We start from the raw sequence: 26,196 nt of genomic DNA, 5'->3' as shown, positions 1-26,196 counted from the left end.
GAGGAATAAAGGAGGAGAGAAAAGGAATGAGTAAACTGAGACATTATTGTTGTTGTTACAGTGGTACCTCGGGTTAAGAACTTAATTCGTTCTGGAGGGCCATTCTTAACCTGAAACTGTTCTTAACCTGAGGTACCACTTTAGCTAATGGGGCCTCCCGCTGCCGCTGCACTGCTGCCACACGATTTCTGTTCTCATCCTGAAGCAAAGTACTTAACCCGATGTACTATTTCTGGGTTAGTGGAGTCTGTAACCTGAAGCATCTGTAACCCAAGGTCCCCACTGTATTTTACGTTCATAAATTTATTGCAACAACTTAAAATTCAGCATTAAACAAAGCTAAATTGCAGTCACGGGAGTAGGTCGGGTCCAGAAAAAACGACCCACATCTCAGGTGTTAATGGCCAGGTTTCTTCAGCATATGCCATGTACTATACAGTGGTACCTTGGCTTCAGGTTACATACGCTTCAGGTTACATACACACTCCACTAAGCCAGAAATAGTGCTTCAGGTTAAGAACATTGCTTCAGGATAAGAACAGAAATCGGGCTCCGGCGGCGCAACGGCAGCAGGAGGCCCCATTAGCTAAAGTGGTGTTTCAAGTTAAGAACAGTTTCAGGTTAAGAACAGACCTCCGGAACGAATTAAGTACTTAACCCGAGGTACCACTGTATAGTGAAGGTGCCAGGCACACCTCTGTGAGGAGGGAATTCCACAACATAGGTGCTGCCACAGAGGATGCCCTCTACTGCCCCACCTGGACCACCTCAAATTCTGAGGGTGGCAGAACTACGAAGAGTGGCCTGTCTGCTGTCTGTAGGGAAGGAGGCTGCCTCTCAGATATTTGGGGGCCAAGGTGTTTATAGCTTTAAACACTACCTATGACTGGGCCTCAAAATGAACTGCAAGCCACTGCCGCTGTTTAGAAAAGGGAGATTAATACACAACTTTCTTTCTTGAAGGAACCAGCATTTAGGAGAGAGATTCCATTTTCAGGCTCCAGACCTAATCAGGAATCATACTTACCTAGAAGTAAGACCTGATGAACACAACTTAATGCACAGTGGGACTTAACTCCTTGCACACAGTTGCCCTTTATATCAGTTGGATTTGCTTTCAAATGTATCTGTTGAAAGTAGTTTTGCTTCTGCTAATCTTGCTCTGCATAACCCTGAATAGTGCCACATAATTGGGGAGGGTAGTCATTCCATTAGCATGTGCGCGCATGCCCCATGTGCATTTGCTAACATGTCTTGAGTCCAAGAGCTATTGCATAAGCTTGTGGTGCAGTGCTATTGACATGTACAACTTTTTCATGAAATTGTGTTCATCGGGAGCCACAAGTACTGGCAGCAGTAACCTAAAGAGCCCTTGGAAATTCCCATTCATGACTTTACGTGTTTACTACATTGCTCAACATAAAGAAAAACAGAGAGGAGGCAGCAGCTGGGGTGGCTGTAGGACATTATTTCACACACACCCTCTAATCCTTCCCTTCATCCTTACTGGGGACATAATTTCTACACATGGAATCACCCTACTGCAGATTTGTTTTAAGTGGTGTCGGAAACTTGGCATATCAGTGTTCTTAATGACCCACTGAGGCAACATTAAATGCTATTGTTGATTGTAATCACAACAAGATGCTAACTCTCCCAAGCCAAAGCGTTTCGGTATGGAAGTAGAAAGCTCATTCTTGAATCGTCCTGCATTAAAAGTCCTTGGAAGGAACGGGACTATAATGAATCATAGAGCAGGGGAGGAAGGAGTAAAAGGACGCAAAAGCACTTTGTCTTCCCTGAATCACTAGGCTGCTGGCCACTTTTGCTTGTTTTGTTTCTATAATAATAATAATAATAATAATAATAATAATAATAATAATAATAATAATAATTTATTATTTATACCCCGCCCATCTCCTAGGCTTCCCCAGCCACTCTGGACAGCTCCCAATAGAATAATAATAATAATATAGTGGTACCTCGGGTTAAGAACTTAATTCGTTCCGGAGGTCCGTTCTTAACCTGAAACTGTTCTTAACCTGAAGCACCACTTTAGCTAATGGGGCCTCCCGCTGCCGCCGCACCAAAGCACAATTTCTGTTCTCATCCTGAAGCAAAGTTCTTAACCCGAGATACTATTTATGGGTTAGCGGAGTCTGTAACCTGAAGCCTATGTAACCCGAGGTACCGCTGTAGTAGTAGTAATAATAATAATAATAATAATAATAATAATAATAATAATAATGTGATAAAACATCAAACACTAAAAACTTCCTGACACAGGGCTGCCTTCAGATGTCTTCTAAAAGTCAGGTAGTTCCACAGGGCGGGCGCCACTACCGAGAAGGCCCTCTGCCTGGTTCCCTGTAGCCTCACTTCTCGCAATGAGCGAACCGCCAGAAGGCCCTTTGCACTGGACCTGTGTCCAGGCTGTGCAATGGGGGTGGAGACGCTCCTTCAGGTGCATCTATGTTGTCTTTTAAATATTGCTGAATATCCCTGCCAACTAGCTGTGCTAGAACTGCTGGAAGTTGGAGACCAGCAACATCTGGAGGGTCTTGGTTTCCCTATGCCTGTTCTAATGTACATAACACTTCAGGGCCATGGTGTCTGGTGTTCCTTGGGACTGGTAGGGTGGCAGGCAGGGAGCTCAACAGTAGGTGGCGCCAGAGCCAATAAATTCTACTTTCATCCCTATCCTCCTCCACACTGTGGTAACACTGAAACTAAGGAGGAGGAAGCTGGCTCACAGTGCTACCCCTGGATTGGTTGTAAGTAAAAAGGCAGCCAGGTGGGGACTGGTTGAGGGCAGACTGAGCTGGAACAGAATATTCTCACATATGCCAATGCAGAATTTAGATTCCCCCCACATTAAGCTTGTTGCAGTACTTTCAAACTTAGGAAATCTCTCCAGCCACCCTCAAGCTGAATGACCCAATTCCGTTCTACGCTCTTTCTTTTTCTGTGATTGGAATCCTTAAATAGAAATATTTTCTAGTGTGGAAAAGTTAGTGGATGAGTAAAAGAAAATTCCTCAACAGACTTCCATTTCTAAAGATGGAGAAAAACATCTCCCACCATCACTGGAACAGCGAGTACTTCTGAGCTGCCTTCCATCAAATAATGATATCACTTTGCAGCACCAGGAAATCCATGTTTTCCTTCTTTACCCATCATTTTCTCATTAGAAACTGGGGAAGCATCCATATTTGAGATCTATATCCTTCCTTGTGCTTCTTTTTCCCATGGACTGGTTACACCCATTCAGTTCTTACACCACAGCTGTGCAGTTTACTCTATTTTCTATTGCTTTTTCCAAGATTTTCATAGTTTTACTGGCTCTGGAAGGAGAAACCACTTGGTGCTCACTCTGTCATTTTTCTTCTGAATACAAATCCCCTCAGTGCACAAGTGTTCACTGGCAGACACAACAGTGATCCCATAATTAATACAAATATGGGATGTGGTGCTGAAAAGTAAGAACAACCCATTTATGTCTGGTTCTCTGGCTTGAAGTGGTAAAATTCATTTTTGGTGCTTTTTGTTCCTCTGCACGGAGGTCAGGCACTCTTCCAGTTCCTTTAAGAATAATAAAGACACTCATAATACTGCTCTTTGCAACACTTGGATTCTCCCATCCTTCTAAACCAAAGGAACAAAGTTCAAATTACCCTAAAACAGTGTTTCTTTACGCTGCAATCCAAAGACAAGACCTGCCAAGACAAGAGAGTTTGGATTGGGCTTTTCTGTCTGAGCAGGGCTCAGGGCTACACCAATGTAAGTCCCTCACCCCAGCTCAGCTGCGGCACAACCTGCATAATTTAAAACAGCATAATTTCTGCCAGCATAAGACCCCAAAACAGGGCACTCCGGGGAAGAGCAGGATGGGGTAAGGAGGTACTTATTCTTATCCCAAGCCAAGGTTGCGGGTTCAATCCCCGTACAGGACAGCTGCCTATTCCTGCACTGCAGGGGGTTGGACTAGATGATTTTCAGGGTCCCTTCCAACTCTACAATTCTATTATTCAAACTGCATTCAGCTCGGTCACATTGCCTAGGGCCGTCTTTGAAACTCAGGTCCACACTCGCCTACTAGCTCAATCAGTAATAATAATAATAATAATAATAATAATAATAATAATAATAATAATAATTTATTATTTATACCCTGCCCATCTGGCTGGGCTTCCCCAGCCACTCTGGGTGGCTTCCAACAAAATATTAAAATACAGTAATGCATCAAACATTAAAAGCTTCCCTAAACCTGACTGCTATCAGATGTCTTCTAAAAGTCTGGTAGTTGTTGTTCTCCTTGACATCTGGTGGGAGGGCGTTCCACAGGGTGGGTGCCACGACCGAGAAGGCCCTCTGCCTGGTTCCCTGTAACTTGGCTTCTCGCAGTAAGGGAACTGCCAGAAGGCCCTCGGTGCTGGACCTCAGTGTCCGGGTAGAACGATGGGGGTAGAGACGCTCCTTCAGATATACTGGACTGAGGCCGTTTAGGGCTTTTAAAGGTCAGCACCAACACTTTGAATTGTGCTCAGAAACGTACTTGGATCCAATGTAGGTCTTTCAAGACTGGTGTTATGTGGTCTCGGCGGCCGCTCCCAGTCACCAGTCTAGCTGCCGCATTCTGGATTAGTTGTAGCTTCCTGGTCACCTTCAAAGGTAGCCCCACATAGAGTGCATTGCAGAAGTCCAAGCAAGAGATAACCAGAGCATGCACCACTCTGGCAAGACAGTCTGCAAGCATGTAGGGTCTCAACCTGCTTACTAGATGGAGCTGGTAAACAGCTGCCCTGGACACAGAATTGACCTGTGCCTCCATGGACAGCTGCGAGTCCCAGGCTGCGCACCTGGTCCTTCAGGGGCACAGTTACCCCATTCAGGACCAGGGAGTCCTCCACACCACCCCATCTCCTGTCCCCCAAGAACAGTACTTCTGTCTTGTCAGGATTCAACCTCAATCTGTTAGCCGCCATACATCCTCCAACCGCCTCCAGACATTCACACAGGACCTTCACCGCCTTCACTGGTTCTGATTTGAAAGAGAGGTAGAGCTGGGTATCATCCGCATATTGATGGACGCCCAGCCCAAACCCCCTGATGATCTAGCTCCTGCCATAGGCTCCTGAACAGTGTTTGGAATAGGGGGAACTTAGGCTGGCATAATTAATGCCAGCATCCTGTAGTTAGGATTGTTCTGCCCTTCTTACTGAAGAACTGCCAAACTTAAGTGAGGAAGAAAGAACTGAGCTAGGGCCTGGGGAAGTACGGTGCTAAAGTGTTGGGGTGCAACGTGGAAAGATGGTGTTGGCATAAATAAGAGTGGTGGGTTGAGTAGATGACTTGAAGCTGGTGTAATTTCCTTGGATCGCTCTCCGAGGCTGCAATGCTATGAATACTTGCCCATTGAACTCACTGGAACTTACCTCTGGGTAAAACAAAATAAAAAAATTCCTTCCAGTAGCCCCTTAGAGACCTACTAAGTTTGTCATTGGTATGAGCTTTCGTGTGCATGCACACTTCTTCAGATACACTGAAGCAGAAGTCACCAAACCCTTATATATAGTGAGAGGGTGGGGAGGGGTATTACTCAGAAGGGTGGTGGGAATGGGTGATTGGCTGATAGGTGTGGTAAACCTGTTGACGACTGTTAACAACTGCAATTGGTCTTACAGGAAAAAGCAAGGGGTGAGATGGCTAAAAATAGCTTTATCATGTATAATGAGATAAGAATCCAATGCCTCTGTTCAGACCAGGTCTCTCCATGCAATTCAGCAACTTCTCTTTCCAGTCTATTTCTGAAATTCTTTTGTAATAAGACAGCTACTTTGAGATCTTGTATAGAATGTCCTGGGAGTTTGAAGTGTTCTCCTACTGGTTTCTCTGTCTTGTGATTCCTGATATCAGATTTATGTCCATTTATTCTTTGGCATAGGGTTTGGCCTGTTTGTCCAATATAGAGAGCTGAAGGGCACTGTTGGCATTTGATGTCATATACAATGTTAGAAGATGAGCAATTAAATAGTCCTGAGATGGTATGTTTGATGTTGTTGGGGCCAGTAATGGTGTTGTCCGGGTGTTGTTGTTGTTGTTTAGTCATTTAGTCATGTCCAACTCTTCGTGATCCCATGCACACCATGCACCATGCACACCAGGCACTCCTCTCTTCCACTGCCTCCTGCAGTTTGGTCAAACTCATGCTGGTGTTGTCCTGGTGTATGTGCATGCTTACCTCTGGGTAAGCATGCATAGTGTTGTGGTCTTAAGAGTACAACCAACCACACATACACATACTGGGAAGCAAGTCCCATTGAACTCAGTGGGGCTGACTTCAAATTTAGAGATATTACTTTGAAAAAGACGTGTATAGGATTTCACTGAAAGTGATATAAATGAGTCCTTTATAGTTTAAAATCAATAGAAGACCCAGCAGACTTTTACTTTGGAAAAAGCATGAGGTGTAGAAGTGAGCTATACATTTAAGAAAGAAATAGATGTTTAAAGAGATGAGTCTCTCATAAAATAAAATTGAAATCCTTAATATAACAACTTATTTTTATTTATTAACAATAAATGCAGAAGGCCGTAGTCCTAACCCCAGTAACCTGGGAGTAATCCTCGCTGAATTCAACAGGACTTACTTCTGAGTACACCTAGTTTTATGGTTGCACTGTAAGGAACTGCATGAGAAAAAAAATGTATGGCAAATAGGCTTGCAGTTATCTTTAAAAAGTGCTCTGTATGGGTGGGGAGGGACTCCACTGTTTAATTAACAAAAGGTCCTGAGTGTTAGAAAGCATACAGAATATAATACCTTTGTGACAGTACCGTTCATTTGCAGCTCTAGTGAAATCTCTCCCTTTTTTCACATATGCCTTTTACTATGGCACAGGTCCACATTTTTTTCATAATTGGGTTCAGGATGTTTATGGACTACATGCTCTTAGTGGCCTGATAGCAACAGATGTCAAAATCTCAGGCCATAATTTACTAGGACAGGATATTCGGTTAAATGTCAGTAAATGAAGAATATACTAAAATAGCAGTAATTAGAGATGGAAATGGTCTATTAAACCCTCCAATCTACACTGAGTTCAAGTTTCTCCTCCCAGCTATTATTAGTTTTGAATTATGAAGAAATTTCAGAAATACTAGTATTGTGCAATGATTATTCACTTTTTAAAGCAAAACAATCCCCCCCCCCCGTCTCTCTTGGTCTCTCTACAGTATGAAATACAGACCTCTAGTGGTCAAAGTCATGTATTTGAGGGGAAATAGATTTTGAAGCAGTTGAAAGCCAGTTTGCTCTGGATAATAGTATAATTATCCTCATTTTGCACCCAACTTAACGGTCAAAAGAAAAGGAGTGTGGCTCTAACCGAGAAGATCATCATTATTTCAACTCTCCTGTAGTCATGCTTTCAGCAGGCATTTTCCGACAGAGGACACAAAGTAAGCTGTCTTCTCCTTTCAACAGTTTAAGAAGCCAGGACTCAAGTGCAATTTTTCACATCTTCAGTAAGGTCAGAAATGTCTCGCCAGATGGGGTGGAGAGACTATGCTAGCTTCCTGGCAGGTTGGTCATTGTTGCTTACAGGGAGACATGGAGGAGTAGAGTGGCAGGGAAACCAGTGACAATCTCTCTGGTATTTTGCCCCTTCTCCCCTTCTGTTGGGAATCTAGCATAGCGGCTCCACCCTACCTGGTGAGCTACTTCTGAATGAGGTTCTTCAGTTTCTACTTCTCTGTCCCTCCACAAGGCCATCCAAAGCCTGGGGACCTCAAGACCAGCAACACCCCCCCTTGCTGCAAGTAAAACAATTAACCTAAAAGAGAACCTTCCACAATATCACCCATCTCAAACCCTATGATTCACAAGTGTGGCCCTGCTGGTGGTTACACTGAGTCATGGCAGGTCCTTCTTGGTGGTAGCTCTCCATTTGTGCTAATGCTCCCGTCTACCCCCTGGGATGCACCTGTCTCCCTCGTTATTAACGTTCAGGAGAATCTAAAACCATCCCTGTTCAGCCAGGCATTTTGTGGCTGAAAGCTACTTTTCCTGGCAGCCTTGAAACTGTGAGGTGTGAGGATATGCGATTGTTTTTAAATGGCTGAAGACTCACATGAGGCCGAGCCCCCAACACCAGCACAAAATATCCTGAAATATCCCTCCCCCCAGACCTGCCCCAGTACGTTTCCGAGCACAATTCAAAGTGTTGGTGCTGACCTTTAAAGCCCTAAACAGCCTCGGTCCTGTATACCTGAGGGAGCGTCTCCACCCCCATCATTCAGCCTGCACTGAGATCCACTGCTGAGGTCCGAGGAAATAAGCAACTATTCTATTTTTAAAAGACATCTGATGGCAGCCCTGTTTAGGGAAGTTTTTAATATTTAATGCTGTATTGTTTTTAACACTCGATTGGGAGCTGCCCAGAGTGGCTGGGGAAACTCAGCCAGATGGGCAGGTTATAAATAATAAATTGTTGTTGTTGTTGTTGTTGTTGTTGTTGTTGTTGTTGTTGTTGTTGTTGTTGTTGTTAGAGGCATCCTTGGTGTGGACAGACAAATAAGTGTGGGTGGGTATGTAAAAAGCCATACACATCAGCACTAAGAAAAATATACCCGACAGAATCCATACTGGCTGGAACTAGTTCCCATTAATTCATTGGAATAAATCAGGAGTACAGTGGTACTTCGGGTTACAGACGCTTCAGGTTCCATACGCTTCAGGTTATAGGCTCCGCTTACCGAGAAATAGTACCTTGGATTAAGAACTTTGCTTCAGCATGAGAACAGAATTCGTGTGGTGGCAGTGGGAGGCCCCATTAACTAAAGTGGTGCCTCAGGTTAAGAACAGTTTCAGGTTAAGAACAGACCTCGAGAACGAATTAAGTTCTTAGCCCAAGGTACCACTGTAACTGCAGTGAAAAAAGTAACATTAGCTTAGTTACTGCTATTTTTCTAGAAAAAGAGGTGCTGGAACTCACCATGAACACCCCCCTTGTTCTCTTATAATGGCAATGGTGCCCACCTGAGAGGTGCCGGAACTGAGTTCCAGTGCGTTCCAACTGAAAAAAAGCCCAGCTTAGTTTGTGCTCCCTCATTCAGATCCTGTTTCACCTCAGACAAAGCCCAGAATCCCTCCAAAGCACCATGCTTTGCCTTGGGGTTCCTCCAAATCCTCAGCAAAAACCTACTCCATACCTCTAAGCAAGGCTGTGGCGTATGGAAGAACACATTCTTTGCATGCAAAAGTTCCCAAGTTCAATTTCTGGCATTTCCAGGTAGGGATAGTGGAGAAATTCTATTTGGGTCACATTTAAAAGCAAATCTAGTGAATTAGCACTTTTTGAAACAATTTGCATACTGAAGCACAACCATCCTTCAAAATTCTACCCTCTCCAGCAGTGCAGTTCTCCAGCCCAATTAAAGTAAACAAAAATGCATTAGGGGAAACTGTACGAAAATGCATTTTTTAAAAATAGAAAAATGCATTATATTAGGGGAATTGCTTTACAAATATGTGCATATCAGTCAAAACTGCATACAAAATAAGTTGATTAGGAGAAATGTGCACTGAAATGTTGGTGGACTTCCATGAGGATTTTTTAAATTATTATTATTAAAGATTTTCTTGTTTTACAGAAGTATGTGTCATGTCTCATATTTTTTCCATGTAACATTTTTACAAATCAGTTTCATTTGTTGAGACATTAGGGGGGGAGGGGTGGAGGGGGGAAGATGGGTGGGGGTGGGGGGGTCAGGTGGCGATGTTTCTATTTTGCTTAATGTATGTAGGGTTTGGTGTCAGCGTTGCTCGTGCTGTTCACTTGTGTTCCTTTGGTGGTGAGAGAGGTTGGGGTTGGCCTAGGGTGTGGTTGTTTGTTTGTGATTGGCTGTGGTGATCTTTGTTTTCGTGTGTGAGTGGGGTGGGTGGGTGTTTTGTTGTGGAATGTGGAGAACTGGATATAAGATTGGAAAGATGAGAAAACTGGCAGATTTGTCCATCACTACTCTCCAGGTAGAGCTGGAAATGTCTTGTGCATGGAATCTTGGAAAGCTGCTGCCAGTCTGTGTAGACAATACTGAGCTAAACAGGCAAATGATAGAAGGCCTCTCTCTGTCTCTTTCCCTCTCTCCCTCTCTCTCTCATTACTCCTTTCCCACCGTTCATCCCAAGAAAGAAAAATCCAGCAAGCATTTCAACAACACCAGAAAACCTCTATCAAACCTTGGAAGTTGTCTCGGGGTGGTAATGATGATGGAGCCTGAACATCTGAAGTAGGGACTCCATTATGGCATTAATGTTGAGCATGCTGGGTTGGATACAGAGTTAAGTGCTTATAATGGGACAGGTAGAAGCTGGGGGCCCCTGCTGAATAGAATGGATGAGGACTGAGGAGAAAAGAGAAACCCTCACAAATCTGATGGAAACCCCTTTGATGAACAGAACTGCCACTCACAAAAGATGCCTCTGTTCAGTTTTTAAGGATCCCTGCATCACAGCCGATGCCATTCAGCATGACACCCTTGCAACCTTCAGTGGAACAGTTTGGAGGGGCTGGCAGGCTGGCATATCTCTCCTCCCATCCATCCATTTTTAAAATAATAATAATAAATTTATAAAACCCCACATTTTCTCGTGACAAGCACACACAACAACCCTGATTATGCTGAGTGTTATTGACTGGCCTGAGTTCACCCAGTGAGCTTCATGAATGTGAAGCCATATCTCCCTAGACCTAGTCCATCACTCTAACCACTCGTTGCTATTGCCAGGGTGAGTAGCCAGGTGAGAATCTGGAGGACTGAAGGGTAAGAGCTAGGAAGATCTAGGGCTGTATAAGCAGTGTGGATGAAGGAGTTAAATTCTCCTCCCACTATTAAAATCCAAGCCAGAGATTCATTATGGGGTTGCAGCGCTCACCTCATATTTGAGATGAGCATTATGAACCCCCAAGGCTCATATTTCTGAAACAGGAAACATAAGTTTTGGTGCTATTGCTAATTGTCAGGTCCATGAGAACACTCTTCCCCACTAGCTGGCCCTGGTGTGTTTATATACAGGAAATGAGGATAACCTTAGGATCATGGGATTAATAATTGTGGGAGTAAATATTTTTATTTTGGTGCATTATTGCTTCGAGCCATACAAGATAACTGCAGCAAGGAACTCAGAACATTATGTTTCTCACTGCAGCAGTTAAAGGGACAGCTAGGGGAAAAAGAAACCAGAAATGGATGAAAGGGAACAAAATCCCTAGTTAATTGGGGGAGGGGAATACTTAAAGCCAGGGCTTTTTTCCTGCCAGAACTCAGTTCCGGCACTTCTCAGGTGGGCGCCATTGCCATTATAATAGAAAAAGGGAGGCGTTCATGGTGAGTTCTGGCACCTCCTTTCCATAAAAATAGCACTGCTTAAAGCTATTCTTAATAAACATATTTCAAATGTTCTTCGGCATCACTTCTCACTTTGAAAATAATGATTACTGGCATCTTTGTCCAAAATCTTGATTCTAACTTTTTTGTGGCTGTTTACAGCCTGTGCTTTCCGGTTGTTTTCCTATTCTGCTTGTTGGGCACTTGGAAGCTCTCCCCTACCCCATTCTTCCTCAAGTGATCCTGGCCAGTCAGTGATAAGAAACTGGACATAATGATGTCATCATGATATGTAGCCAATCAGGATTTGTTGTGTGGTGATGTCTACTGAAGCCCATTAGACTGAGGACAATTTTCTGTACATGGGCAAACCTTAACAGTTATGGATAACTACTAGGCCTAGAGAGTTTATCAGCCTTTCCACAATAAACCCTGGGGAAGTGTTGAAAGGGTGGTCCTTTTCCATTGTAATGAATGATATGCCCACTGACACCCAACCACCCATATATTTGGCTCAGTAATATTGCCGAATGGTTTCCATTCTTCACTGAGGAAATTGTAGAATGAAGTTGGTATGTACTGTTGCCACTTTTGTGGAAAAAAGAAACATACTCCAACCAGATAGGTAAAGGGACCCCTGACAGTTAAGTCTAGTTGTGGACGATTCTGGGGTTGTGGCGCTCATCTCGCTTTATTAGCCGAGGGAGCCAGTGTACAGCTTCCAGGTCATGTGGCCAGCATGATTAACCTGCTTCTGGCGAACCAGAGCAGTGCACAGAAATGCCGTTTACCTTCCCAATCTACTTGCACTTTGACGTGCTTTCGAACTTTTAGGTGGGCAGGAGCAGGGACTGAGCAACGGGAGCTCACCCCGTCATAGGGATTCGAACCACCAACCTTCTGATCAGCAAGCCCTAGGCTCTGTGGTTTAGACCACAGTGCCACCCGCGTCCCCGACGCCAACCATATATGCACCCACAAAGAGTGACGCTTTCATTCCATTTGCAAAAGAGAGTCATGGCACTCTGCTGACCTTTCGACAGGCTCCATGGCTGCTTGCTATCTCAAAAGTCCTTGTCAGAAAGCAAACACTGCAAGTTTATGTGAGCTTGAAATCTGGCTTGTGGCGTTCGGTTACATGATTACGGTTAATGAAGTTCTCGCAGGAAGCTGCAGTCACTTGCATCTCGTTTTTCATTCAGCAAAGAGCTGTTTACCTTGCAGAGGCCCAGCATCCTCCTCTGTTATCTCAGGCAGTTTAATTAGAAGGCATGATCGTCCAACATAGGAAATGAGTAGAGTGCTAAATAATGGTTGGTGGAACAGTCTGAGCAGCACATTCTCATCAGTGACTTATCATAATCATTGTAATTAAAAATAAAAAATAAAAGGTCAAACAGGACAGTCATGTACAACAGGGATTAGCAGCTCCCTAGATAATTTGTTGAAAAATGGAGCCTCAAGCAGCCCCCACCACCACCATTTATACTTGCTTGAATGTCTGCTCTGTTAACAAAAGCTTTCTGTGCCTTGCCAGTCCTAAAAAGAGGTCAATCTACTACTATTATATTGTTGCCAGGGTTCCAGTTGGAATTGTATATCTATGGAATTAATTTGCACCCATCACATGCATTAGTCAAAAGATAACAGCAGCATATAAAAAGCAGTTTGGCATCTATAATTGTGATGATTGTCATAGTCTTGCCAACTAGAAGTTTTGACCTTTTATCAGAATACTTACTCAGGAAGTTAAAAACAAAAACTAATCTACTGCTCCATTTTTATTTTTACTTTGGGGGCTTTCCACATTTGTCATTTATACTGGTATGACTTCGGGGGGGGGTGTTCAGATTTTTTTCATCGTCTTTATTCAGCTAGTCTTCTGAAATGATTCCCTGGGAAGAGGGATTGATGCTTAAACCACTCTGAGAACTGTAGCTCAGTGAAGGGAATAGGGGGTCCCCTAATAATTCTCAGCGCTCTTAACAAATTACAGTTCCCAGGATTCTCAGGCATGGGGGATCCATGGCTGTTTATAGTGATATGATACTGCTTTGAATGTGTAGTGCGGATGGGCCGCCACTCTCCAATAACAATGACATATGGCCAAAGTGGCAGACAACCAGCTACAAAGTCGCTCTTTAAAATGTTGGATCAAACAGCAACTGTAACACTATAAGAGGCAAGTGCAGAAAAGTGTGAGACTGGAACCAACATTGTTGCCACAAACTTTCAAGACTTTTCCCTTGTCCTTAAATAAAACAGGTGGTTTTTTTCCACAACAACATTGTGGTGTCTTTATTATATATATGCAGCTGTAACTCACCAGAACTCAGTTCCGGCACCTCTCAGGTTGGCGCCATTGCCATAATAAGAAAACAAAGGAGGTGTTCATGGTGAGTTCCAGCACCTCTTTTTCTAGAAAAATAGCACTGTATATGATATATGGTTTATTTATATACTATGTAAGAGGGGCTCACATATATAACACCCCAGAAGGTATTTCTTCTACCATAGCCAAAGTCTTGGATTCAAGCAGGAATCAAGCATGTTTCTCACTCTCTGGTTCCTGCCTTCTTCCTACTTCTAGTCCAGCTCTCTCACACACCCAATTCTGGTCTTTGTCCTTCTCACGACCCACCAGGTGAGGGAGGGGGCCACCCATTTGCCCTCTGGCACAGAGCAAACTTCTTATACCAACTTATACTTAGGGGCTTTGTGGCCCTTGCCTGGCTAATTCAACAGTGGGATCTTCCATCAGATTCAAAGGCTTACTGAATCCAGGAATTAGAAGAAACTCGCGTCTACAGCCTAACTCCCAGCCCCTACCATGACCAAGAAAAACCCACCCTCACAACAATAATTTTAACTGGATTCTCTGGTGGAGGCTTCTAGTGTATCTTTAGAGAACCGTGAGTTGGATCCAGAAGCAGTTCCTCCAATGGGGAAATCCCCCTTTATTGGCAGATGCATCTCTGCGTCCATCCCAGTATTTTCAGGCTGTGCTGTGGCATTTGGAAGACCTTCATTTCCAAGTAGCAACCAACCATGGGATGCAAGTAACAGCTTGGTAATCCAGCTAGCTGTAATGGCCACTCTTCTGCTTGATTTTGAAAGGTTACAGTGACTATATTTTAGGCAGCACATTTATAGAGATCAGATTGAGGCATTGGTTCCATGTTAAAATGAGAGCAATATCCAGTAACCTCTCTCTCTCTCTCTCTCTCTCTCTCTCTCTCTCTCTCTCTGGCCTGCATTTCACAAGTTCCAAAGCCAAAAGAAGCCCTGCAGTTATTACTTCAGTCAGGAAGGCATTTTGCCACTATTCTTCTCTGGAACAATATTTTTAATGTTTTGTTTCTACAAGCAAGTTTAGATTTAAGGCCTCCCCATGGTGAATCTTAAGTATCTGTAGGAAACCTAAATGGCACTAAGCTTATATTTTCATGAGACCTTTAAAAGCACAAAGACACACATTAAAAACTGATATGGAAATATGGAGAACTGAATTTAAGATTAAAAAATTGAGAAAACAAAATTGACACTTTTGCCTATCTCTGTTCTTTAGTAGTAAGTGTGCAAAAGTTTGGACTGTCATTTCTTAAAGCATTTCTAAACATTCATGAAGAAAAGAAGATCGGGTTGTATCCTGCAAATTTCCCTTTATGACCTCTTTTTAAGTGTATTTGTTATAGTTAATCAACAAAATGGGAGCATGATGGGAAATAGAAGCAAATATGAAGCCTGATGAAAGAAAACACAAATTAAATTATGTTCCTGCTTAATTGCTGTGTAGACTCTACACAGCTCTGCAAAGCTCATTAAATTAATTTCATTATAATAACTAATTACAGGGTGATCTATCAAAATACAAAGCTGTTGTTTTTTAATATATCTTTGAAAAGGTCAAGGCCAATTTCACTATTTTCCCTTTTCTATAGTTAGCTAACATTTAAAAAGCAAGGGGGCGGGGAGGAAAGTTCATTATGGTTACAGAATGCAAATTTCTGCAATTTACCTCTTAATGAAATACAGGACAACTATTGATGGTTTGAACAGATCCAGAGTGCATCACATAGGTATTTTGATCAGCACAGAATTATGCAGCTGGGTAATCTGCCACTATCACTGATACCCAGAATGTAGCCGTGAAATGTTTGTAATCGTTTGGTCGGCTCTTAAGAACGAATGCTCCTCCCGATTTAAGTGTCTTTCATGCATTGTCTAGAGAAATTTTGCACTTTCCCTAGATTAGTGATAATGTAAATGAAATGTATTGCAGTAAATGGAGAAATCACCATGCTACAGTTTTTATAACTAAATCTTCATGTTTCCTGGCAAAGAAAGGGAGATAATTTAGTGCAAGGCGTAGGTATGTTCCAAGCTGTTATGCCGCATCACATTGGTGGTAGCTGCCATCTTGATTTTCCACTTCAAAAAGGATGTGTTTCTGCTTCAGTTGTTAAGCTTTTCACTTGCTTTCAGATTTTCATACCAGTGCACCAGCTGTGGATTTCCTGAAGAACATCTTTTATCGGTGCTACCTTTGGAAGCGTTATAAGTTCCCTTGACTATAAAAATCCAATTTGGATCTTAGCAATAGTTCCTCAGTGCAGCTTAGACACTGGGCCCCTTGGCCGTTATTTCTCAAAGTAATATAACCTCAAACAAATAGCTTGGCAAGGTCATACAGGTGATAAGGTTACAAAAATATCTCACTTAAACTTTATCGTGAGAAAGTCACACAGCTGTCCTGTTCCAGGAATCTACAATACCAAATAGTATTTCTTAATGAGCAAACAAGAAAGGCCGTCACTATACCTTGCATGCCCTCCAAATGTCCTGGGAAAACCAGGACACCCCATTTTTCCTCACAAGAGCATGGCAATAATTTTGGGTGCTGTGATCTCTCGCAATTTTGCACCGAGATCTCACCCCAGAAAAAGCACCTTTTTCAGGGCTGCAATCTCACACAGCACCCCAAAACACACATTTTGGGGCACCATGAGAGCGCCCCTCAAGAAATGTGTCTTTTGTGGTCTCAAGCGGATCAGATGACTCACACAGGAGCACGGATGGGAAGACACACATCCTGGTTTCAGGACTTAACATATTGAAGGATATTATCTTGTGCAATTAAAATAGGCAACATCTGAATGGGGACATACAAAGATTCCTTGAGCAGACCAAACAAGAACCTGTTTCCCACCCATAATGGCCAACCGGGGGTCTCTAGGAAAGTGACCAGGGCAAGAAAGTTATAGCCTTCCCCCAGCAACTGGAACTCAGTGGCATACTTTCTCTGAAAGTTCATGGTCCTCTTATTTCATGCCCTCAAAATTCCAAACTAAGGTGGTTTTATTCAGCAGATTATAATACCATATTGGCCCAAATATAAGATGCACGCCCCCCCCCCCAATTCCAACCGTGAAAAGTTAAAGTTCAGCTTAAATTCGCAACCTTACAAAAATTGGCTTTTACGATATCACTGCTGCAACAGACACATGGTATTGACAGTGCAGTATTGATTTGCCTTTATGGTGCTACAAAACGGTAATAATAATAATAATAATAATAATAATAATAATAATAATAATAAATAAATAAATAAATAAATAAATAAAAAATTATTATTTATACCCCGCCCATCTGGCTGAGTTTCCCCAGCCACTCTGGGCAGATCCCAATCAAGTATTAAAAACAATACAGCATTAAATATTAAAAACTTCAGATGCCTTCAGATGTCTTTTAAAGATAGGATAGCTACTTATTTCCTTCACATCTGAAGGGAGGGTGTTCCACAGGGTGGGCGCCACTACCAAGAAGGCCCTATGTCTGGTTCCCTGTAACCTTACTTCTCGCAATGAGGGAACCGCCAGAAGGCCCTCGGCGCTGGATCTCAGTGTCCGGGCTGAACAATGGGGGTGGAGACGCTCCTTCAGGTATACAGGACTGAGGCCATTTAGGGCTTTAAAGGTCAGCACCAACACTTTGAATTGTGCTCGGAAACGTACTGGGAGCCAATGCAGATCTCTCAGAACCGGTGTTATGTGGTCCTGGCAGCCACTCCCAGTCACCAGTCTAGCTGCCGCATTCTGGATTAATTGCAGTTTCTGGGTCACCTTCAAAGGTAGCCCCACGTAGAGCGCGTTGCAGTAGTCCAAGCGGGAGATAACTAGAGCATGCACCACTCTGGTGAGACAGTCCATGGGCAGGTAGGGTCTTAGCCTGCGTACCAGGTGGAGCTGGCAGACAGCTGCCCTGGACACAGAATTAACCTGCACCTCCATGGACAGCTGTGAGTCCAAAATGACTCCCAGGCTGTGCATCTGGTCCTTCAGGGGCACAGTTACCCCAGGGAATCCCCCACACCCGCCCGCCCCCTGTCCCCCCAAAACAGTACTTCTGTCTTGTCAGGATTCAACCTCAATCTGTTAGCCGCCATCCATCCTCCAACCGCCTCCAGGCACTCAGACAGAACCTTCACCGCCTTCACTGGTTCTGATTTAATGGAGAGGTAGAGCTGGGTGTCATCTGCATACTGATGAACACCCAGCCCAAACCCCCTGATGATCTCTCCCAGCGGCTTCATATAGATATTAAAAAGCATGGGGGAGAGGACGGAACCCTGAGGCACCCCACAAGTGAGAGCCCAGGGGTCTGAACACTCATCCCCCCACCACCACTTTCTGGACACGGCCCAGGAGAAAGGAGCGGAACCACTGTATGACAGTGCCCCCAGCTCCCAGCCCCTCTAGACGGTCCAGAAGGATGTTATGGTCGATCGTGTCAAAGTGTTTAAGCCACTTGCGGGGCCACTCTATTACCAGTAGGATTTTCTTCTACATTTGTCATTTACAGGTGTGAGTGCCTGTGGAATTTCAAGGGAGTGACTTATATTCGGGTATTGTCTCCCCCTCCCCCCTTTGAATTTTAAAGGTGCGGCTTATATTCAGGCCAATACGGTAGTTCATTCACTGCATCATCTGGAACAGGGCCGGGGAACCTGTGACCCCGATGTTGCTGGAGTGCAGCCACAACCATCAGACATTCTGGGAAGGGGCTGGTGGGAGTTGGAGTCCAGAAGCACCCCTGATTTAGACTGTCTTCTACCATGCACCCAAAATTCCATTTGTGTCTGCTGGCCAAAAGAGGCTGGTGACCCAATGGAACCTTAATTCCCAAGTAGTGCCGCTGAAAGTACTGTATTTTTCGCCCTATAGGACGCACTTTTTCCCCTCCAAAAATGAAGGGGAAATGTGTGTGCGTCCTATGGGGCGAATGCAGGCTTTCACTGAAGCCTGGAGAGTGAGAGGGGAGAACCCCAGCGCCAGCCCCACAAGGTCGGGGGACAGAGGGAGGCGGAACGCCGCCATCCTGCTGTCTCCCGAAGTGGTTTGGAGGCTGACGGCGGGGAGACCCCGCCGCCAGCCCCGCAAGCTCCGGGGACAGTGGGGAGGCGCAGCGTCTCCCCGCTGTCCCCGGACCTGATCTGAAGGCGGGCGGCGGGGAGAAGAGCGCTTCTCCCCGCTGCCTGCCCCGCAAGCTCCGGGGACAGCTGGGAGGCGCAGCGTGTCTCCCCGCTGTCCCCGGACCTGGTCTGAAGGCGGGCTGCGGGGAGAAGAGCGCTTCTCCCCGCTGCCGGCACCACAAGCGCCTGGGGGGGAAATAAATTTTTTTCCCTTCATTTCCCCTCCAAAAAACTTGATGCGTCCTATGGGCCGGTGCGTCCTATGGGGCGAAAAATACGGTAAGCCTATATTTCCCTCATATGGCTACAGTTTCCAGAGTACCCCTTGAAGAAGGATTGATTTTTAAATCACTCTGAAAAGTATAGCTCTGGGAGCGGAACAGGGGTCTCATAACAACTCTCCGCAGCCTTTGCAAATCACAGCTCCCAGAATTCTTTGGAGGGGGCAAGCCATGGCTCCTTAAAGTGTTATCATAGAGCTTTAAAAGCATAATGTGATGGCAGCCTTATGATTCGCCAAAAGGCAATTCTCTTTATTCTTTTTTGCGGCGAACTGAAAGGCAATCCTAATTAATAATGAGGCTAATAGTTTTGGCACTAGGGTGTGTCAAATGTTGCACATGTTTAAAAACCCTAAAATGGGACCTTCTGTGGTCAGTATATTGCTTTATTTCTTCAAAGCAGGAATTATTGAGAAACCTCCGTTTAAAATATCTGCCTTAACTTTTTAAACTTCATAGAAATAACAAAGATTCTTTCTGAGAGGTGCCTAAACTATAATTTACAGTCAAATTTCCCATGAATAGGGGAAATTAAATTGTGGTCCTTGACAAAAGTTTGATATTCAGTTACACATAATTAGGTATTCAGTGCTAGCGCAATTCCTAAGAAACTGAATGATCCTTAGCTAATATAAGTGCATTCCGTAGCACTCGTCCTCTGTGAAACAGCACTTTTGCTATAATGGAATTATATCCAGGAGTCATTGCAGATATCCAGAGTTAACATGCTCTTTTGCAATACTGCACCCCCACAATTTGTCAATTAAACAACAAGTAGCCATGGAATCACAGAGTGCAGTCAAGTTTCTATCCAGGAATAAATATAGCTTCAACCAGTGCTGCAGTTAGGCAATTCTAAGGGTGGTGTTCAACTAACTTTTATCAACTAACTAAATCCATCAAAATTAATGGCCCTACATTAGTCATGACCATGAATTTCAATGGGCCTACCCACTGAAAAATTAGTTGAGCACACCCCTAAATTTTTAAATTCTGGATTTAATGGTTTTAAGAGGGGGCCCTCTCTTTAGATAGTAGTGTCTATTACTTCACTTGCTTCAGAAATACCCTCCTGCTCATTTTGCTGAGTATTATACTCTCTTTATGTATCTCTTACTAAAGTCCTATTCACATGACATGGCATGCACATGAATGAATGTAGGTAAGGCAGGTTGGTATCCACTACCCCCACCCTGAGGTGCATGCATTCAGCAGACCTTGTGAACAAACCCTACACAAGTATGAACTGTATGTCTAGAGCAGTGATGGCCAAACTTGGCCTTCCAGCTGTTTTGGGACTACAGTTCCCATCATCCCTGACCACTGGTCCTGTTAGCTAGGGATGATGGGAGTTGTAGTCCCAAAACAGCTGGAGGGTCAGGTTTGGCCATCATTGGTCTAGAGGATCAGTCCACACATTCTGGGATCCTGTAAAACTCAGTTTGTACCTATTAACTATTCAAAAGACCCTTCTGAACCTGCACCAACCAGGAATGTGATTACAGGGTGTATGATGTCATGTGAACAGATCTTATGTGAATTCACAATACATGGCTGCTGCTTCTGCCAATGGAACAACTAACTACTTTCCTGTTACAGGCAACACACCCCAAATATACAATTTCTTCATACTATTATTCCATTACAATCAGCAAGAAAACATGTTTGGTTCATTGATTTTGGCTCATATTTATTTTAATCATAGTGACTTAGCATACCCAAAGTGAGTTTAAGAATAAAGCCAATATGCTTGCTAATCAGACACAAATTAACTTTTGGCAAGAGATCCACGTAAGTTCAGATAGACAAGTTTCTGAATGCCAAGAGGTTTTGTTTTCATTAACAGCTATTAAACTTCCATGATCCAAGACGACCTCTTAAATGATTCACTAAAAACATATTTAATTGCGTTGTTTGTCTTGGTCTCCAGTGAGCAGCCAAAACATAGCCTATGAATGTTACTCAGATGCTGATTATTTTGATCCATAATATAACCTAAACAGAACACCAAGATATCTGGGATCTAGCAGTTGTGCTATATTTGGCATTTACATTGATAAGATACTGCAGTGGAAAGAACAACATTTCATTCATTTTTCATGATGTAATGTCCAGGTTGCTTAGGTCAGTCCAGTGCTTTTTTTCCTTTAAAAAAATGTTAAGGGGTACTCTCATTTTCCTACTCATATTGAAATACTGCCCCTCAATGAGACCAAACTTAGATTCACAAAATGTTTAGGGGTATGCGTACCCCCAGGAAAAAAAGCACTGAGTCAGTCCCTTGTTCTTGTAGAGTGCAAGAAAACATTAATATACCTAAATTCAAGAAGTCATTGCGATTGATATAAAATTGTTCTAAACAAGGATGGGGAACTTGTGGCCCTCCAGATGTTGATGGACTCCAACTTCCACCAGCCCCAGCCAGTTGTCAGGAGCTCAGCCTACACTTGAGTAGGACCCTGGTAGAGACACATGACTGGCATGTTCTTTCCCTCCTGGTCAATCGTTCGGGAGCTTCATGAGCTTTCTTCAGCCTGAACATCACAGCGACCGATGTCAACCGACACCAGCACACTTAGGGATCCGCAGAGTTTGCGCAAGATGCGTAACAGACCTCAGCAACTCAGCATTTTGGCTAATCTACTTTATTTACATATAAACGCACACGGAGCACTGCAACATGGCTCCTTCTCTCTCTAGCATCAGACAGCAAAGAGAAAAAGAACAAAGAACAATAGTACCACTTCACTGAACACAGTAACACAAACATCCTGTCTTCGTCACTTCCCACTCTGTGGAGTCAAAACATATACCGTCATGTGATAGACAACAATCCCATGACTGCAATCATGGAGCGGGAATTCTAAACACCAGCATGGCTACTGATCAAGGATGATAAGAATCATAGCTCAACAACATATGGAAGGTCACAGATCTCCCATCCTCAATCTAAAGCTTAGCTCTTAATGCCTGGATTTCAGTTTGATGTACCAACCTAAGGGCAGGTGGCAGACATGCAGTGCAATACTGAGAATTGTTTCAAGAATGTAACAAGTAGCAAACACCCTTTCCCACTATTGTTGTGGATCTGCGACAAAGTGGAATACAATAACATTGTGAGGTAACCCACCATTACTGTGTAGTCTCTCTCTCTCTCTCTCTCTCTCTCTCTGTGTGTGTGTGTGTGTGTGTGTGTGTGTGTGTGTTTTATGAAAATGATGACTGGGTGGGGGACCAATGGAAGAGGAGAATAAACGTTCCCCCTAGAGGTCATTTTAGTGATTCCAACTTGCATTCCAACATGGGAATTCTCTTCTTCCACGAGTTGCAAAGCTACTGAAAGGTGGCAGGAAAGGGTTATATATCCATTTTTCCAATACCACTGTTAAAATTGGTTGCTAGATAGGAAACTGCTATGGAGCCGCTTGCTCAGAGTTGTTAGGGGACCCCTGTCTCCCATCTGCAGAGCGACAATTCTCAGTGTAGTTTAACAATCAATCTCTCTTTGCAGGAAACTCTGAGAATTGTAGGTCTGGAGGGGGGAGGGGATCTCCTATCAACTCTCAGCACACTTAACAAACTACAGCTCCCAGAATTCTTTGGGAGAAGCCATGAAACAGTCATGGCAAGTGGTGGGATAGTGCTTTAACTGTATAGTGTGAATCTACTCTTATTCTTTTTTAAAACAACAACAACAACAACTGTTGCCAGGGATTGAATTTAGGTCCATGTGCTTTTCCAGTGAGCACTGGTCCCTACCCAAATAACATAACTTATGCCAATTGAAATCAAAGTACTAGGTTAAATATTTGGAGCATAATGCAGGCTTCTCCGGAATACGAAATTTAATTCATGAAATTTAAGGTAAACGTAAAGGGATCCCTGACCATTAGGTCCAGTCGTGACCGACTCTGGGGTTGCGGTGCTCATCTCACTTTATTGGCCAAGGGAGCCGGCGTTTGTCCGTAGACAGCTTCCGGGTCATGTGGCCAGCATGACTAAGCCACTTCTGGCAAACCAGAGCAGCGCATGGAAACGGCGTTTACCTTCCCACCAGAGTGGTACCTATTTATCTACTTGCACTTTGATGTGCTTTCGAGCTGCTAGGTTGGCAGGAGCAGGGACCGAGCAACGGGAGCTCACCCCGTCGTGGGGATTCGAACCGCCGACCTTCTGACCGGCAAGTCCTAGGCTCGGTGGTTTAACCCACAGTGCCACCCGTGTCCCAATATGTAGTTAGAGCAGTGTTCCCCAACCTTGGGCCTCCAGCTGTTTTTGGACTGCAATTCCCATCATCCTTGACCACTGGTCTTGCTAGCGAGGGATGATGGGAGTTGTAGTCCAAAAACAGCTGGAGGCCCAAGGTTGGGGAACACTGAGTTAGAGTATTAAACATCTACCATAATTGCTGTTAAGAAACTGTTGAACAAGTCCTCCCCACCACAAAAAAAAAAATATAAAGGCAAAACAGTAATGATAATATTCTCATTTTTCTTCCCCAGATGAGCCTGGAATTAATTTTCCAAATAGCCTCCACCTGAACTTATCAAGATGCTCCTAAATATGTCCACAGAAGAGACTGTGAAAAGAATTCACGTGGACTGCCCCTCACTGGGAAGGCACAACTACATGCTAATTGTTGTTCCAACTGTTTACACCATCATCTTCATCATAGGTATATTCGGAAACAGTTTGGTGGTGATTGTTATTTACTTCTTCATGAAGCTGAAAACTGTGGCAAGTGTCTTTCTGTTCAATTTAGCACTGGCTGATTTGTGTTTCCTCGTGACTTTGCCATTGTGGGCGGCCAATGCTGCCATGCAATACCGCTGGCCTTTTGGCAGTGGCTTGTGCAAGTTAGCTTCGGCTGCAGCAACCTTCAACCTGTATGCCAGCGTGTTTCTCCTGACGTGCCTCAGCATTGACCGTTACTTGGCAATTGTGCACCCAATGAAGTCCCGGCTTCAGCGCACAATGCTTGTTGCCCGGGTAACTTGCATCATCATCTGGCTGATGGCGGCCATTGCCAGCTTGCCTGTGATTATCCACCGTACCGTATACTTAATTGAAAATGAAAATATAACGGTATGTGCTTTTCGGTATCAGACCCCCTCCAACACAACCAACGGCACGACACTCAAAGTTGGATTGGGCTTATCGAAAAACATGCTGGGGTTTTTGATCCCCTTTGTGATCATTTTAACAAGCTATATATTAATCTGGAAAGCCCTGAAGAAAGCATACCAGATTCAGAAAAACAAGACCAGAAACGATGATATTTTCAAGATGATTGTTGCAATTGTCCTTTTCTTCTTTTTTTCTTGGGTTCCTCATCAAATATTCACTTTTCTGGATGTGCTGATTCAACTCAGTGTGATCACCGATTGTAATATCATCGACATTGTGGATACAGCCATGCCTTTCACGATCTGCTTAGCGTATTTTAACAACTGCCTCAATCCCCTCTTTTATGGCTTTTTTGGAAAGAACTTCAGGAAATATTTCCTCCAGCTTCTGAAATACAGCCCCCACAATGTCAGACACGCTAGTTTCACGACAAAGATGTCCTCTCTTTCCTATCGGCCTTCGGAAAACCTAATCCTAACAGCCCCCAAAAATGGGTTCTTGGACACTGAGTGACGACTTGGTGGCGCATGTTTTCCACAACCTAGTTGGCCAGCACAGTGATGTTCACCCAGAGTCCCAACCACCACAGCTTTAAGTGTTTAACCATCTGAGACACATTGTCCTATTAAAACTGAGCAGTGGCCTCTCGTTTCGTCTTGTGAAGAGGATTGTTGGTTGTTTACAGCAAATGTTAATGAAAGTAAGTAAGCTGAGGTATTCACCATCAGCCTGCCTTTCTAAAGCTTGGGGGACAATAGTATGTGGAAGAGCTCTTGAAATGTGCTAGGAAGTGTGGTCCAATTCATTCTATCAAGGCTCTGAGATTTGCTTTGAACATGCACAAGCAACTCTGACATTGCCTTTGGGGCCTATTACACAGGAGACATAAGAAAGACCTGTTTTCAGACCGATGAAAGCAAAGTAAAAGTCACGAGGTTTTTCAAGAATGTGAATTTATATGTCATATGTACTACTTGATTGTAATCAAAATCTACCTATGCTACATTTACATATATACACCATAAAGTCCATTCTAATGTCAGTAGGAAACTTGGGCAAGCATACATTTGGAGGTAATTTTCAAATAAGGCAGGAGTGTACATCTGAAGTAGAATGAAACCACATAAGTGTAAAATGTTTCAATTTTCAGATTACGCTTGTTACCTATTCAACTAAATGCAACACATAAAATTGTGTTCTAAATTTCATTCAAAAGTGCTTCATTCTGTAGATATATGTTCAGCGCTTGACTTCTGTGGAACTATATCTATTTGTAGTTTATATGAGACAAATGTTCCTTCCAATAATATGAGCCCTAAAGAGTTTTGAGAGTAGAGGCCATATGTGTAAAAGAATTGGGTGAGGAAGTGATTTGTGATTGGTGTCGAAGTTCACCAAATTTACCCAATCCAATGTGGACCATCTTGCACATCATCCTGAGTGGTGACGTTTTACTCCATGTAGCATCCTTTTGTATCTGTGGGACTGATCCATTAAGGAAATTTATATGTGTAAACTTGCTCCAATGTTTCGAGAACCGGATTTCCTCCCTGGTCAATTCCTGGTTGATTTTTTGTTAAATTGTCAAGTGTGTCAACCAGGAAGTGCTGCTGATTTAAACTGAGGACAAATCAGTGAATATGCATAAACAGTTTATTCACATGTGAATTTGGGTCCTCATAAACTCAGGCAATAGGAACAGTTTGGGCATGCCTGCACTGTCTAGATTTCAGTTGATTGGTCAGAATATATCCTACAAGTAGAATGCACAGACCCCTGTAGTGGATCCTATGCTTAATTTGTACTTAGGTGCATTCTTAATTTATTTTTTATTTTTTTGCAAATGTTGGTCCACCCCCCAAACTGGTATTATCCTCACCACAATTAAACCAAAGTTTTGCTGATCTATCAAAGTTTGGCACACCTCTT

General features: G+C 43.5%; 1 protein-coding gene across 2 annotated transcripts in view; it reads left to right on the top strand.

Annotated features, from left to right (window-relative positions):
* The window catches only part of AGTR1 (angiotensin II receptor type 1), a gene marked incomplete at its 5' end in the record, with an annotated part of 59,560 nt that overhangs the window by 19,632 nt on the left and 13,732 nt on the right, over window positions 1–26,196 (top strand). The window contains one exon of one of the 2 annotated variants that reach the window (XR_014547969.1): window positions 23,643–24,967. Coding sequence is in view for 1 of the 2 variants with exons in the window: in XM_083613522.1 (XP_083469648.1) it covers window positions 23,692–24,780 (1,089 nt within the window). Of the gene's footprint in view, window positions 1–23,642; window positions 25,476–26,196 lie in introns of those variants that run through there. The other variant, XM_083613522.1, reaches the window with a different exon arrangement.

Source organism: Podarcis filfolensis (assembly GCF_964270895.1).
Source record: "Podarcis filfolensis genome assembly, chromosome: 5".
Classification (NCBI taxonomy): Eukaryota; Metazoa; Chordata; class Lepidosauria; order Squamata; family Lacertidae; genus Podarcis; species Podarcis filfolensis.
Note: the sequence above shows the minus strand (reverse complement) of the source record. Positions and strands in the feature narration are given on the sequence as shown.